Here is a 15,813-nt window from a genome sequence, read left to right as displayed (position 1 = left end):
GTGTTCCTTTATTAGTCCAAAGACCACTGGGTCTTAATTACATCCAAATATCAGAACAGGCGCGCACACACACACACACACTTTATATCCTAACAGCAACACAATTGTAAGCATTGGCCCAAATACTCACAGTACAATCATGCCTGGAAGATTCTTTCCCATCGTGGAGTAACTCCAAAGGGGTAAGGAAGAGGCTCAGCTAGAGAAACATCTACAAGCCTTGCTTTTTATACCCCAGAACAAAGAAGTGATGTTCCTGCTGGTTAGTGAATGTCAGCCAAAGACACAAAAGGGAGTCAGGGCTGAACCCTGCACCTGGGGCCCAATTAACCAGGGTGTTTATATTTCTGTTAGTTCAGCCCCAGCCTTCAGTAAGGTAACTGCAGTATTTCCAGGGTCACGACAAATGTAACACAAACAACCCATATCTGTGCAAATACCCTGTGACAGTGAGTGAGTTTCCTGGTCAGGCGGCCCTGGGGTTGACGGACCTGCCATTCTGTCGCCCTAGATGTGCTGGATGAGAACCAAAGCAAGCTGAGCGAGGACCTGATGGAGTTCCGCAGGGATGCCTCCATGCTAAATGTGAGTCCTTTGCAGGATAAAGGGCGGCGTGGAAGAGCCTGTCCATTGTATTCAGCAGTGGTTCTGATTGGCAGGGGATTCTGATGAAGAAAGGGTTAACAGCATATACCTGTAAAGCTTCTCTTCCCTTGGGCGGAGGAGACCCGGGTTAGGGGTTCAAAATGGCCAAGATCCAATACCCTCCGCATTGGCTCTGTTCGCCCCCAGTTTTGTTTTTGTCATAGCCAGGCAGGGATCCCTGTGTGTGCCAGGTGCAAAGGGCTCCAGAGCACAGCTGGAATCTGGCCCCGGTGGGCAGCCCAGCTGCCTGCAGAAGCCCTTGGAATTGGCTTGGAAGCCTTGGTGTGGCTCAGCCCCTCTGCAGGCCAGAGTCAGGCTGTGGTGCAGGACCCCTGGGCTGCTGCCAGCAGGACACTTATTGCAAGTAGCCAGGGCTTTGCCCAGAACCCTAGCACTCCTGGGCCTTTCTTTGCAGCCAGGGATCGGCCCAGGGCCTGCCACAAGCGTGGCTGGTTCTTTGGGTCTTTACCGCAGTTCTCTCTTATCACTGGCAGGAGAATTGTGCAGAGCCATAATCACTGTCTAGAACTAGCATGTAGCAGGCCCTTGGCAGCCCTTTCTGGTGCTTCTCAGAGCATTGATAGGATCGCCTTCCAGCCAGGGTTCAGGTGGGACATGTCCCGCCAGCAGCACACACCCCAGCTCTGTGCATGCTCCTCATGGCTGAATGCAGAGAGCACTAGTCCTGACTGACACAGATCCAGCCAGCTCTGTGGGAGATAGCAAGATCTGGGCCCTACAGAACTTTGTCGAGTGACCCCTGCAATATTTTCAAGCAAAGCGGATTTCGAAAGCACCACAGAATGAGTAGCTCCTCATGACTGCCTGGCTCTGCCCGGTGTTGGTTTTAGGAGGAGGAAGGATCATGTATTTTGAAAGGTGTATGAGTGTCCATATCCATATCCTGATCCTGGGGAGACCCAGGCTGAGCCCTGTACCCACAGGAGCGTGAAAGCAGATGTCTGCTCACCTCTGCAGAGACAACATGCATGGCTATAAGGAAGGTGCTTCCAGACCTCCACTTTCCTCTGGCCAGAGAACGAACCCCCTGGGTGGGCAGTGCTTGGCGCTCCTGTCCTCAGTCAGGAGGATGCTGGCTTGAGTTCTCAGCGTTTGTAGGGGAGGTATTAAAGCAGTGGCTCAGACTCTGTGGGAAGCCTAGCGGAGCACCTGCCAGTGCCAGGACTCTGGATTGGTTTCAGTTGCTCTGCTCCTAACCCTGCTTGGTTTGTTTTTCAGGATGAACTGTCCCACATCAACGCCCGCCTCAACATGGGCATCTTAGGATGTGAGTACACGCTTGATGCTCTCTCCCTCGGCTTGCCCCAGAACGTTAGGCTTGTTGTTAGGATTTCTCAGCAGATCCCTTTTGGAGCAGTAACGTGTTGTGTCGGCAAACATCAGCTGACTCAGTGTATTTCCCATAATGCATTTCAGGCTAGTGTAACACTCCAGCTATTGTCGGTCACTAGAGGGCTCAGTACAGCCCTCCCCTCTGAATTCCATGGCCAGTTCTGTGTTGGCGGGGCTTAGCATCATAGTTCCCCTAACCGTCTCCTGCCTCTTCTCACTCCACAGCATACGATCCTCAGCAGATCTTCAAATGCAAGGGGACCTTTGTCGGGCACCAAGGCCCTGTCTGGTGTCTGTGTGTTTACTCCATAGGAGACTTGCTTTTCAGTGGTTCCTCAGACAAAACCATTAAGGTAAGAGCCTCGCAGCATGTGCATGCATTAGACAGGACCACCCACTCCTCCGATGGGCTCTGAGTTTACCTGCCTGGCACCAGGTTGGAGCTGAAATGGCTCTTCCCAGTTACACCTGGGCCGGAAGCATTGTTCAGTTATTGGCAGGAAGACGCCAGACCACCGAGTCTCATCTCAGGAGAGAAATACAGGCTTCAGAGCTCCGTATGAAAATCTGATCCTGATCTTGCTCCTGCTGCTCTTGTTTACACCTTGTCCCAATCTCAGCATTTTAGCTGCTAATTCTTTATTTTCCATGGTGGCTAAAGCCCTTTTAGACGCTGAAAAACAAACCAACTTTTCCCTACGAAATGTGCCCATTTTACAGACATTGTTTACTTTCCCTTGTCCTGCTTTTGAATAGAGCAAACTGACAGTCCCACCAAAACAATAATTTCAAATGTTATCCTGGCCAGCCACCAGTGTCACGATGATTGACTAATGGATGGATGTCAGCAAAGCTCTGGGAATTGTGTATTTCACTGATTACTAGAAAACGGGGTGCCTATAAACCCTACACAAACGGAGACGGTTGTGGTTTAATCTTGGTTCTTTTTGGTTTATTTATTCAAGGGCTGGGAGCCATGACTTCTGGGTTCCAATCCTGCTTGAGCCGCTGATGCTCAGATTTGGGGCAAGTCACTTGAGGCCTCGTTGGCTGGATTTTCTCCCCAGGGGAGCTGAGCTCTCTCTGCTCCTGTTGACATCAGTGAATGCTGTGTGTATTCAGCACCAATGGCAATTGGCCGGGTCATCTATCTGGGCCTCATTTACCCATCCATACGCTGGGAGTAATAATTCTTAACGACCTGTGGCCGAGGGGCATTGGAAGCCTTAGTGCATGGGAAATGGCAAGTGCTTAAAGATCTGAGGCTGGCAAAGCATAACTCCTAGTGTTCCATTTGTCTGCATTTTTCTCCCAACACTTTAAATTCTGAGATAAAGGAACCTGGTTAAACCTGGTTTCCATTGGCTGGAGCCACAAATGCCAACATACAGGCATGGTGGGGTAGCTAAACAGGGAGGCCGGGTTAGAAAAGCAGGCCCAATCTTGGTTAGCAGGAACCTCCCTCTTCTCTCTGCCTGTGTCCTGCTCTCCCAGCATGGAAAGCTGTTGCTGTAGGGTTAGTTTTTAGATCACTTGTACAAATAGCATGTAATATTCGGCAGCTGAAATCCCCATGCAGCAGGAATGATAATGGGGAACACAAATTCTTCATGCTCAAACACTGGGAGTGATGAGAAAAGAAGCAGGAAAAGCTAGCTCTGCAGTGACTAGCCCTCACCACCCGTGTGTTTGCCTGATTCCATCAGGGTCCCCCAGCTGAAATTGCCTGGCATTTTCTTATTACGGTTTTTAGGAAAGTTTGTTGTCTGCCCCAGCGTTGTGGAACTGCTGTGGCTGCATTTCAGTGTTTGGTGTCCCTTGGAAATTCAGCGTGACCCTGCTTGTGAAGTTTCCTTTCCTAGATGTGCTCATCTCTGCCGGTCAGACAGGAAAACGGGTGCACAGATGCCACAGGAAACAGCTGACTGATTTCCGTGCTCTCCTGGCTCAGCTGACTTCCTGTTCTGATCCCCAGCTGCTCTCTAGTGCAGGCATGTGATCTCCTGCTAACTTCTCTTTCCTGTTAGGTGTGGGATACCTGCACCACATACAAGTGCCAAAAGACCTTGGAGGGCCACGATGGAATTGTCCTAGCTCTCTGCATTCAGGGGTGAGTGGAGCGGATGATTTTTGTGCCGCTGGCAGGGGAAATGGGGAATTGCGACGAGAGACTTGTGGTCTGTCCTCTGGCCTCTCCTAATTAGTGAATTATAAGAAGAGGAACTAAGATATTAATTTCCTTCCTCATTCTGACGTGAGCACATGCACCAGGCTTTTACACACATGTGGATTGGAAGGGCCAGAATCCCAGATCTCCCCTTTTAATAAGCCAGAGGGACAAATGGGCCAGGTCATTGGAGTGAAAAGCCCCTTCGTCCCAACGCCTGCTCACCACAGCCACACCAGCCCTGCCGTCTGGGAGATGATGAGCCTAGTGTTTTGTTTGAGGACGGGGATGGGGGCAGAGAGTGTCGCACCGGCTCCTTTTGTCTGAGCAGGCAGGGGTGGGGCCAGGAGGATCTGAAAGGTGCGAGAATCCTGTTTCTGACCTTTGTATCCTGTGAGCAGAGCCCTAGGGACAGCTGGAATCCCACAGGTGGCTCTCCCTTGCTGACGCCCTTTCATTTTCTTATGACATTACAGGAACAAGCTCTACAGCGGCTCTGCTGACTGCACCATCATTGTGAGTATGTGGGGCCACTCTGGCTACAAGTCAGCACATGGGAGGTTACAGGGTGGACCCTGGCTGCTAGAGCACAACAGCCTGTGAAAAGCAGCACCTCAAATGTCCTCTTGGCTGGGAATGGCCTGAGAGAGCAAGAGAACAACTGAATCCCTTGCGTATGGTTTCCCCATCCCAGGGATGAATTTGTTTGGGTTTTATAATAATAAAAGGTGGGTGTTTGTGTCTTTCAAGTGTCCTAGACTTGACTAGACCCCTCAGTGCAGGGAGTGGGAGGCCAGGGCATTGGACTGGCTCAGGGATGACCATACGTAGCTTGGAATAAGTGACAAGTTTTAATCCAGCAGTGGCTTCCTGGGAAGGCTCTGGCCTGCCACATGAGGGACCAGGCCTCCAGCTTCTGTGGCCAGCCAGGGCTGGGAGTGTGGCACCCAGCCACTGAATGCTCACCACTTCTTCTGGCTGATTAGCAAGAGGCTGTGTTAGTGTCTGGGATGAGAGTCCCACACAGGAGCCCTCCAGCCAAACTTTACGCCCATCAGAGAGGGGCTATAAAGAGAGGCCTAGATCCTCTGGGCACAGCTGCCCTTTATCACCCACTCAGCAGAATAGTTCCTGTGTCACAGCTGCCCTTGCTGTGTTTTCCTGCTGGGGGGTATTTCCAGGGCAGGTAGGTGAGAGAGGAAGACTGCAGGGGGTTTCCAGAGCAGGCCAATCCCTAACTAATTTTGTCTTCCTTTTTGAGGTCTGGGATATTCAGACCTTGCAGAAGGTGAACACGATCCGAGCACATGACAATCCTGTTTGCACTTTGGTCTCCTCACACAACATGCTGTTCAGTGGCTCCCTTAAAGCCATTAAGGTAGGGGGCTGAGAAGGCACCTGCTGGGGTTGGGTGGCCATTTGGGGCCAAAAGGCTCTTTTGGCCCTGTGTGCGTATGTCGGCACGTGGTCTGGTTAGCGTTGCAGTGTGAGCTTAGGGGGAGCAGACACTAGGAAGGACGGCTAGTGCTTCCTGCTGCCGAGGCTGCAAGCAGATTCTGGAACAGCTGCCTGAAGAGCCTTCTTTGTTTTTGTTGACCCCTAAAAATTGGAGGCTGGGGGCAAGTTTGTAGTTGGTGTGTACTTGTACCATGTGCTTACAGCAGGGGGCTGGGATCAGGGTCAAGATCGCCACAAGGGAGCAGTGATTTCAGGTGCCTCTGGTTTTGGGTGTCTGACACCACCGCTCTCATTTCTCCCCCCCACATGCCAGGGCCAGTATGGGATCGAGGCCCCACTTCCACCCTCTTTGGGGACCTTGTGTTGTCTCTCTGCACAGAGGTGGATTTCGTGCAGGCAGCAGCCCTGCAGAGTTAGTTGTAGCCATTTGGACTGGTCTTTCTGACCACAATGGCCCTGCTTTTTAGCAGTGTGCAAGCTGACCCATCACGTCCCTTTCCAATCCCTGTGTATGTGTGTGCACCTGCCACAGGTCTGGGACATCGTGGGCACCGAACTCAAGCTGAAAAAGGAATTGACAGGTCTCAATCACTGGGTGCGAGCACTTGTGGCCTCTCAAAACTATCTGTACAGTGGGTCTTACCAAACAATCAAGGTAAATACACTGATGGCATGCAAGAGCCCTAACTTCCTATCTGGGCAAAACCAACGGCAGCCAGGAGCACTCTGCAGCGTGCTTTCACAGCTGTTGCGTCACTGGCACATTGGAGTTTACTCAGGCGATTGTGGCCGGTAGGTTCCCATCTTTGCAGTAATATCAGAGTTTGGCAGGTCCACACTGCTGCAGCTGCTGTTTGACATTAGCTAAGACAAACGCTGCCATGTAGCTCTGGCCCTTCTCCAGCTGCTGGTACATTATTGTCCATTCTCCTGCACTGACAAGCCTGCTGATAAGAGAAGAGGGGCAGTGTCTGGGCTGCAGAAACACCATCAATCAGAATTTGGTTCCTGTAAGAGTCCTGTGTTTGTTGGCCCAGTCCCTGCTTGTTAACTTAGCAGCTGGTGTCTGGACTGTGTTGGAAAGTTTGGGTACATTGTGCCCGGCACCCACTGCTCCTGCCCGGCTCTGTTGTAGCACCCTCTCCCATCCTGTAACATTGGGGCCACCTCCCCTTCCCTTCCTGGGACAGAACCAGGCTCGAGCCTGGTTCTGCTGGGCCCAGCTCTGTATTTTGCTGCCTGTGGGAGTGGTGCAGTTCATGCCTCAATAGGAACTTGGCCAAGAGCCTTTCCACCTGTTGCTGACCCATTGGCCCTGCCTGGTTCAGAGCCACTGGCCCCAACGGGCCCTCCAGCCGGTCTGGAAAGGCACCACCAGCTACGCACTGAGAGGAATCCAGTGTATCACTCTGGGGATTGCGCGTTCCTCTTGAACCTGGGCTGCTGCACTGGGGTGAGGCTGACCTGGGCGGGGATTGTTTCAGATCTGGGACATCCGGAACCTGGAGTGTGTCCATGTGCTGCAGACGTCAGGGGGCAGCGTGTACTCCATCGCCGTGACCAACCATCACATTGTGTGCGGCACCTACGAGAACCTCATCCATGTAAGAACACGGAGTCCGGCAACGGGGCCGGAGGTGCAGCCCTGCCGTCCCTCCCTGCAGCATAGGGGCACAGCATGGCTAGCCATGCCCGGGATATCCCCAGCATCTGCTGTGCCAACAGGCCCACCTCCCTCCTGCCCAGCGGGCTGACGGAGCCCCCCTGGGGGATGAGAGATGGACTCCATTGAGGCTATCCAGGCAGTGTGCTTTCCCATTCCCTAGGGGCTGACCTGAGACCCACCCTCTCAGTGCTGGGGGTGCCAGGCAGTCAGAGGGTGCTGTTACCTTCTCTGAGTGCAGTTCCGGTGCCTGTAAGCCCGGACGCTGGCCTAGCTTTCTCCTGCTCTGCACCCTTGTCAGCTGGCTGTGGCACCTCGTCACGCTGAGCCGTCTCTCTCTCCTATTCTCCTCGTTCAGGTCTGGGATATCGAGTCTAAGGAGCAGGTGCGCACGCTGACCGGGCATGTGGGGACGGTGTATGCCCTGGCCGTCATCTCCACGCCAGACCAAACCAAAGTCTTCAGCGCATCGTACGATCGCTCTCTTAGGGTACGTGCTGCCGTGGCCTTGCCTAGCCAGGGGGAGAGGCTCCTGAGTTGCAGCTCACGTGGCTGAGGGGGAAGCAGCGTTGGGAGGCTAGTCCCCACGTAGACCTCACACCCTTCCCTCCCCACCTGCAGCCATGGGTCTTATAGCACTCCGTTGCTTTGAGGTTCTCAGTGTCAGGTAAGGAGGGGACTGGGAGTGAGGGGTCTTGGGCCACTCCGCTGTGTGTTCCTCAGTCCCTTCAGCTGGAAAACGGGGCTAGGTGCGGCCCTGTGTGATGGGAGCAGCTGCAGTGTCTTAATGTTTGGAAAGCCCCCAAACAAGGCTGCAGAGCGCTGCTGTTACCAATGACAGTGACTAGTGATGCCACAGTGCAGAGCCTCGCAGAACCTGTTCAGTACGGCCTAGTCTGGCTCTGGCCTGGGACTTGGGAGAGCTGGGGTTAGTACCCGGCTGTGGGGCACTGTGCCGCTGAACTGAAGGCGTGAGAGGTAGGCAGATGTTGTGATGCTGGAACCATGTCCATACCCAGACTGCCGGGACATGGTGACGCACAGACACACTGTCTCAGTTCAGTGCCCCAGGCCCAGCTCCCATAACTAACCCAAGTCCCTGGGAGAGTAACATAGGTCCCCAAAGGGCAAGGGAGGCCTCTAGGCTGGGGGCGGAGAATTCTCCGGGTCGTTCGCACCCCCAGGTTGTTTCCTTCCCTTCGTGGCCAGAGCCCTCTCCTCTGAGCCCCCTTGGTGCCTGGGAAGACATGCCTTGCGGTCCCCGGCTTCACATTCACCCATCCTTGCATGTGCTTCCAGGTGTGGAGCATGGACAACATGATTTGCACTCAGACACTGCTGCGGCACCAGGGCAGTGTGACGGCGCTCGCGGTCTCCAGGGGCCGCCTCTTCTCCGGCGCTGTGGACAGCACTGTTAAGGTCGGTCGCCCCTGAGCTTTCCCACTGCAGCTTCCTCCCCATGGGGGAGAACCCAGCAGCTTGATCTGGGTGGAGGGGTAGAATTACCAGCTGAGATTATCCTCGTGAGCCCACTCCCTGAGCCCTGCCCTGTGGGGGGTGCGGTTTGGGGAGAGCAGCTGTTGCCCACAATGTGTCCGCTCTCTGGGGTTCCTGGACAGGCCAAGAGCTTCCTTTTCCTCCTGGCTCACTAGGACGGCAGCTGGGGTCGGGGAGCAGAACAGGCCCCGGCTGGCCAGCAGGGATTGCTATGGGCTTAGCTTTGAGAAGAGCATTTTGGGGGAGGGAGTGGAAGGAACCAGCTGTGTTCCCTTGACTGACCTGGATCCTTGTTCACCCGTCCCTCCCTGCCCCCACAGGTCTGGACGTGCTAATGGCAACAGCTGCACGAATCCTGCACCCCAAGCTACCAAAATCTCCTTCTCCTCTGCCAGCCTGTTGGATGACTGACACCACTCTGAAATAGCTGCTGCTGCCCCTCTGCTCACCAACACCACCTGCTGCCTTCCATCAGCCACAGCAACTGCGCCCTCAGCATTGCTAGTCCCTCCGATCTGCCATCGCCCAGGGACACCCCAGAAGTCAGCCATGTCCCATGTATTTAATGGAAGACCTGGCCTGCTGCCAGGGCCGGTGGGTCACTGCTGTTCTCTGTACTGCACACAGCACCGGGCAGGGGTTTGTGAGTGTAGTGTCACCACAGCAGAGCCTGACCCATGCTGGCTGGGCCGTTCGGGCCAAGCATGGTGCAGTTGGTGTGCGACGCCAGGCGGCAATGGGACAGCACAACTCAGCTGGTCACAGCGGAGCCTGTCAAGGAAGCAAAGAACCAGGAGCGAGGTCACTTTGCAAACAGAATGGAGCTTCAGCCTTGTCCTCTGCTCGGGTTCGCACGGGCCCCTCTCTGTCTCTCTCGTATTTAATTTGACTGCCCAGACGATAGCATGCTGTTGTTTGGCCTTTGAGGAGGAATCTTCCTTGTGTAGCCAGGTACGATTTTTACACCACAAGCTAGTTCTCTGATCAAGTAACACAAGCGCATTGGTTCACCCTCCCTGTAATTACAGTCTCCACATTAAAGAGAAAAAGCCTCTGTTGCATTTTTACTCACATTTTCTACGGTTTTTAAGATTGTAATATAATTGGATTATTTCTTCATTGACAATAAAAGTGGAAAGTTGTTCCAGGCACGTGTGAGTTACTGGGTGGGGCTTGCTGGGGAAGGGCCAGCTGCCACCTGCCTGGCCTTCCACGGGCACGCACTTCCCAACCCCGCACACCTGGGCAGGGGAGCTCGTCCCTGCGCCAGGCACAGCAGGTGTGGGAGGCCACTAGGGGTATATCTACACAGCCGCTAGACACTTGCAGCTGGCCTGAGCCCCATGAGCCCGAGTCAGCTAAGGGCTGTTTCATTGCTGTGTAGACTTCTGGGCTTCACTGGATCCTGGGCTCTGGGACCCTGCGAGGCTCACAGAGCTGGGGCTGCAGCCTGAGCCCCACATTCGGCATAGCAATGAAACAGCCCCACAGTGTGAGCCAGCTGGCAGACGCCAGCCAGGGGTTTTTCTTTGCAGTGTAGACATAAGGTAAGACAAGAGCTATGAGAAGTGAATGGTGTGGCACCGGGGGGGGTGAAGTGGTTTCTTGAAAAATTCTTCGCCCATTGGGATTGGAGCTTTCCCATCCGTACACTCGATAACTGCGGCAGCGAGCTGAAGTGGCTCAGGGCCATGTAGTGGGTGAGAATCAGGTGGTGTCTCTGAGCCAAGGCACCGATCGGCTACTGGCAGCAAAGTAAGCCAGCAGGAATGGAGTAACTGGCAGTAGCTGGCTCACTAGCCTTGGCGTGTGTAGTCCAAGCGAATCCCTGTCTCCCCTCATTACCTCCCCTTGGTATAATCCCTGGCACTAGAGAGCTAAAGCCGCATCATGGCTGCGAGGGCCCTGGCGAAACCGGTATCAACAGAGCTTTAAGGTGGTTGTGGCCCAAGGGGGTTAGAACACTGTGTATTTGCCTCTTAGCTTAGGGCAAAAGCCATGGGAAAGTGTCTCCTACCATGACTAGAACTACACCCACTGGTAGTTGGGGGCTGATGAAGAAAGGCCTTGGTATATTTGTAAGCAAGGAGAGGGGGTGGATCCCATGGGCTGAGCACTGCAGCTTCTTCTGGGGCCTTCAGCAGCTGTGGCCCCAGAACTAGGCTTGCCCCAGTGAAGCGTTCCGAGCAGACTGGGTCAGCATGGGTGGGTTATACCCATAGGTAAGGAGGGTCCAAGCCAAAAGCTGCACAGGGAGGCACTGACCTCTGGTAGCAGAGCAGCGCATGAAACAGCTTCTTGTTCCAGTGGCTCATTCCCTGCCCCTGCCACCACCGGCACCGCGGGGTTTGGAAACAGAACAGACCTGGAGGGAGCCTGGCCCAGCTTGTGCACCTTCCACCCTGGCCAACAGGCTTTGCCTTAACCCTGGGTAAGGGCCCAAACGGGGCAGTTACACAAAAAGGGGTGCCCCACTGTCTGGGTTCCCCGGGCTTCACCAGAGGTGGGGGGGCTCACTAACCCCCCCTGTTTGAAAGCATTTCAGACTAAATATTTCATTTGTACCATAGACAGTAACGCTCACCTAAAGAGACATTCCCTCACACCTGCTGGCACTGAAGAGCAGGCCACTAATACCACAGCCTCCCGGGGGCGCTGAGGAACCGTCACGCAGCTTAAACTGCTCTGGTTGTGGCAGCGCCATTACCCAAGTGCACAGGGCTCAGCCCCCTGGGCTGACATGAGGCAGCGAAAAGGTGGTTGTCCCACGCTGCTTAAACTCCACCACCACCTTCGCTGGCTGCCTAAGCTAAGTGTAAGCAGGGGCCTGTGGGGCACGTTCCTGGTTTATACACTACCCCGGTGAAGTGGGCTAGCGAAAGGCCGTGACTCCTCGCTCCCACTGCCTTTATCAGAGGCCTGCCGGAGCTCGAGGCCTCCCTGTCTGGCAGAGTGCTCATAACCCTGCCAAGGCTGGCCCAGGAGTCCTGGACCCCCCCAATCTTATCATGGTCACTTTGGCCAGGGGTTAGGGTGTCCCCACTCAAGGGCACTTTCTTCACACCAGACTCTTGCCTGAGCCACTGATGATTACATCTAGTTCAAAGCAAAGACAATTCCTTAACCAGCAGCCAATTAAAAAAACAAGGGGACAAATGGGAATGGGTGAAGTAAAACACATCACCCGCCCACTGCCTGGCACGGGGACATCACACCCTGCTGTCACTGGGCCCCCAGTCTGGCCCTCACCGTCCCAGGCCCTGGCTGTGCTGCGCTGCGGGTCGGATGCTTGCTCTGGGGCTGACAACACACTCTTAGGACCCTTCTTCCCAGCATCATGCCTGCCCTATTGGGGTTACGATTCCCCCCAAGTCTGGCCTGCCCTGGGTCCCCCTCATGCTCTCCAGCCCCAGCCGTGCTGCTCCCCAGGCCCCGGCTCTCCCCTTAGCTCTGCCCCAGGCAGCCCCAGCTCCCAGGGAGGATGCGCCCTCCTGACCCCCCGCTCATTGACCAGGCTGCCTTGTCAATCAGGCTGACCTAGCATGTTGGCTTCTCCTCATTGGCTCTGGGAGCCTGTCAATCTCAGGTGGGGCCTGATTTCTCATTGACTCTTGCCCATTCTTTTGGTACTGGGTGCTAGCCAACCCAAAACCCCGCTGAGTTTTAGTAAGGGGTCAACAGGCCCCCTTACATACGCTTGCTAGGGGTGGCAACTTTCTAATAGAAGACTGAGCACCCTAGCCCCGCCCCCTTCCCCAAGGCCCCGCCCCCATTCACTCCACTCCCCTCTCCCCCCCCCATGCTCTCCCCCACCCTCACTCACTTTCACTGGGCTGGGGCAGGAGGCTGCGGGGGGAAGGGGGGGAGGTGATGGCTGCAGGCTGGGATGGGGGGCTGAAGGGTTCAGAGTGTGGGATGGTAGTCAGGCCTGGGGTTGGGGTGTTGGCTCTGTCTAGGGGTGCAGGAGGGGGCTCCAAGCTGGGGGGGGGTTCAGCATGTGGGATGCTGCTGGGGAGGGGGGTTGGGGCTCTGGGTAATGCTTACCTCAGGTGGCTCCTGGGAAGGCAGGCAGCAGCCGGCATGGCCGGCTCCTAGTCAGCAGCATGTCCAGGGTGCTCCACCTGCTGACCTTGCTGGCAGGCACTGCCCCGCAGCTCCCATTGGCTGGGAACCGCAGCCAATGGGAGCTGTAGAGCCTGTGCTTGGAGTGGGGACAGCACATGGAGCCCCCCCTGACCCTTCTCCCTCTGCCACAGAGATGCTGGCTGCTGCCTGTCTTCCCAGGCGCCGTGCAGAGAGCCTGCCTTAGCCCCCCCTGCGCCAACAACCGGAGTTTTAATGGCCTGATCAGTGGTGCTGTCCAGAGCCACCAGGGTTCCTTTTTGACCAGGTGTTCCGGTCAAAAACCGGACTCCTGGCAACCCTGAAGCTGCAGAAAACACCCCCCCACCCCCCCACACACACTCTCATTCTGTGGTATGTTGAGGCTAGAAGTAGGGCCCCTGCCCCTCCAGTCCATGGGGGATGCCTTACTGCCCAAGGAGGGTAGCACCAGTGCCTCACTTTAGGACCCCCCCCCATGGACTAGAGGGGTGTTCTACCCCATCCCTCTCTTTACTCTGCCTCTGGCAGTTTCCGCTTTTTGCCTCCCCGCACATGCCTAATGTGAGTGCCGGGCCCAGAAGGAGCCCAGCTCCTGCTCCAGCTGTCATGGGGCCCCTCCTCTGAGCCCCAGCTCAGGCCCTGAGCTACAGCAGCTGCACAGAGACTGCTGCTGAGCAGCAGGAAGGGGTCTGGGCCCAAACAGCCAGCACCTTCTTCTTCAGGTGGAGAAGGCCCCTGGACCTGCAGGCTGGTCCCTTGGCCGTGCACAGGCTGGAGTTATATATTTGACATCCCCTGTTCCCATCCATAGAGCAGTCCCATCTCCCGCCCAGACTGCCTACAACAGAGGTGGGCAAACTTTTTGGCCTGAGGGCCACATCTGGCTGGGGAAATTGCACGCAGGGCCATGAATGTAGGGCTGGGGCAGGGGGTTGGGGTGTGGGAGAGAGTGCGGTGTGCAGGAAGAGGCTCAGGACAAGGGATTGGGGTGCAGGAGAGGTGTGGGGTGTATGAGGGGGCTCAGGGCAGGGGGGTGGGGTGGAGGAGGGGGGTGCAGAGTGCGGGGGGGGCTAAGGGAAGGGGGTAGGGTGCAGGAGGGGTTCGAGGTGCAGCACAGGGCTCAGGGCAGGGGATTGGGGTGCAGGATTGTGCAGAGTGTGGCAGGGGATTGGGGTGCAGGAGGGGTTCGGGGTGCAGGCTCCGGCCTGGCGCCGCTTATGCGGAGTGGTTCTGGGGTGGCAGTGGTGCGCAGTGAGGCTAAGGCTTGCTGCCTTGGGCCCGCGCTGCACCTGGAAGTGGCAGGCGCCACGTCCCTGTGGACCCTGGGGGATGTGAGGTGGGGCCAGAGGGCTCTGCCCTCGCCTGTGGGTACCTCCCCTGAAGCTCCCATTGGCCACAGCAATCCCGTGGGCCAGATCTAAAGCCCTGACAGGCAGGATCTGGCTCGCGGGCCGTAGTTTGCCCACCCCTGCTTTAATACAACACTTGAATTAAATGCCAGGGGACACAGCTGCTGCTATAACACAGGCGTCCTTAAGAGGCGAACACAAGGAGCATCGCTTGCTTTGCTCTCTCCGGTAACAAGGCGTGACCTGGTCGACACCAGCCTGCCTTTTGATCATTTTTTTCACCCATGGTTTCAATCAGGGAGATTTTTTAAGAGTAACAGGGTCAAGTGGGGGGTGTGTGTGCAGGAAGGGGCTTAGGACAAGGGGTTGGGGTCGAGGGGGAGGCTCAGGGCAGGGGGGGTGGGGTGCAGGAGGGGTTTAAGGTGCAGCACAGGGCTCAGGCCAGGGGATTGGACACCATCATAGGGCCTAATCACATCAGCCACACTATCAGAGGCTCGTTCACCTGCGTATCAACCAATGTAATACATGCCATCATGTGCCAGCAATGCCCCTCTGCCATATACATTGGTCAAACTGGACAGTCTCTATGTAAAAGAATAAATGGACACAAATCAGACGTCAAGAATTATAACATTCAAAAACCAGTCGGAGAACACTTCCATCTCTCTGGTCACTCGATTACAGACTTAAAAGTGCTATTCTTCAACAAAAAAACTTCAAAAACAGACTCCAACAAGAAACTACTGAATTGGAATTAATTTGCAAACTGGACACCATTAAATTACGCTTGAATTAAGACTGGGAGTGGATGTGTCATTACAAAAAGTAAAACTATCCCCCCCCCCAACTGTTCCTCACACGTTCTTATCAACTTCTGGAAATGGCCCACCTTGATCATCACTACAAAAGGGTTTTTTTTTTTTCTCTCCTGCTGGTAATAGCTCACCTTACCTGATCACTCTTGTTACAGTCTGTATGGTAACACCCATTGTTTCATGTTCTCTGTGTATATAAAATCTCCCCTCTGTATTTTCCACTACATGCATCCAATGAAGCGAGTTGTAGCTTACGAAAGCTTATGCTCAAATAAATTTGTTAGTCTCTAAGGTGCCACAAGTCCTCCTTTTCTTTTTGCGGATACAGACTAACACGGCTGCTACTCTGAAAAGGGTCAAGTTTAGCATTAAAAGCCTTAAAGTGTTCTGCTGGAGCCAGAGCCGTGGAAAAGGGTATAAAGTCAGTTCCAGCTCCCTTACCCCGTGCCAAAGAAATTTACCTCGTCTGGGCCAGGCCAACACTTCAAACCCTAGGAACGCCAATGGTGAATATAGTGCAGCCAGGGGCCAGGCGCTCTGCACCAAGCCCCCAAGCTACAGGACCAGCTCTTGCAGCTCTGCTTAAGGAAGTTCCATTTTCATCCTAATTTGCCAATTTGCAAAAGGTGCCACCATTCTGGGTGCTCAAACTGCGCTAGGCAGCAGCTGGGCTGGGGATTTCACACCCTGGGGCCCTAGGAGGCCCAGCAGCTGCGAAGCAAGCAGGGAAGGTTTGGTGTAATTGTCCCGCAGTGTGCT

General features: G+C 55.0%; 1 protein-coding gene across 7 annotated transcripts in view; it reads left to right on the top strand.

Moving 5' to 3' along the window:
• The window catches only part of TRAF7 (TNF receptor associated factor 7), a 46,330-nt gene extending 36,400 nt beyond the window's left edge, over positions 1–9,930 (top strand). For all 7 annotated transcript variants that reach the window (XM_038417883.2, XM_043493209.1, XM_043493207.1 and 4 more), the window contains 11 exons: positions 512–585; positions 1,885–1,933; positions 2,224–2,351; positions 4,026–4,108; positions 4,642–4,681; positions 5,427–5,543; positions 6,156–6,278; positions 7,108–7,227; positions 7,645–7,776; positions 8,586–8,705; positions 9,104–9,930. In XM_038417883.2, the coding sequence (XP_038273811.1) occupies positions 512–585; positions 1,885–1,933; positions 2,224–2,351; positions 4,026–4,108; positions 4,642–4,681; positions 5,427–5,543; positions 6,156–6,278; positions 7,108–7,227; positions 7,645–7,776; positions 8,586–8,705; positions 9,104–9,118 (1,001 nt within the window). In that variant the 3' untranslated portion in view covers positions 9,119–9,930. The remainder of the gene's footprint in view (positions 1–511; positions 586–1,884; positions 1,934–2,223; positions 2,352–4,025; positions 4,109–4,641; positions 4,682–5,426; positions 5,544–6,155; positions 6,279–7,107; positions 7,228–7,644; positions 7,777–8,585; positions 8,706–9,103) is intronic.
• The last annotated feature ends 5,883 nt before the right edge of the window (positions 9,931–15,813 follow it).

This window comes from Dermochelys coriacea, chromosome 10, assembly GCF_009764565.3.
Source record: "Dermochelys coriacea isolate rDerCor1 chromosome 10, rDerCor1.pri.v4, whole genome shotgun sequence".
In the NCBI taxonomy this organism is placed as follows: Eukaryota; Metazoa; Chordata; order Testudines; family Dermochelyidae; genus Dermochelys; species Dermochelys coriacea.
This window is presented reverse-complemented; position numbering and strand designations above follow the sequence as displayed.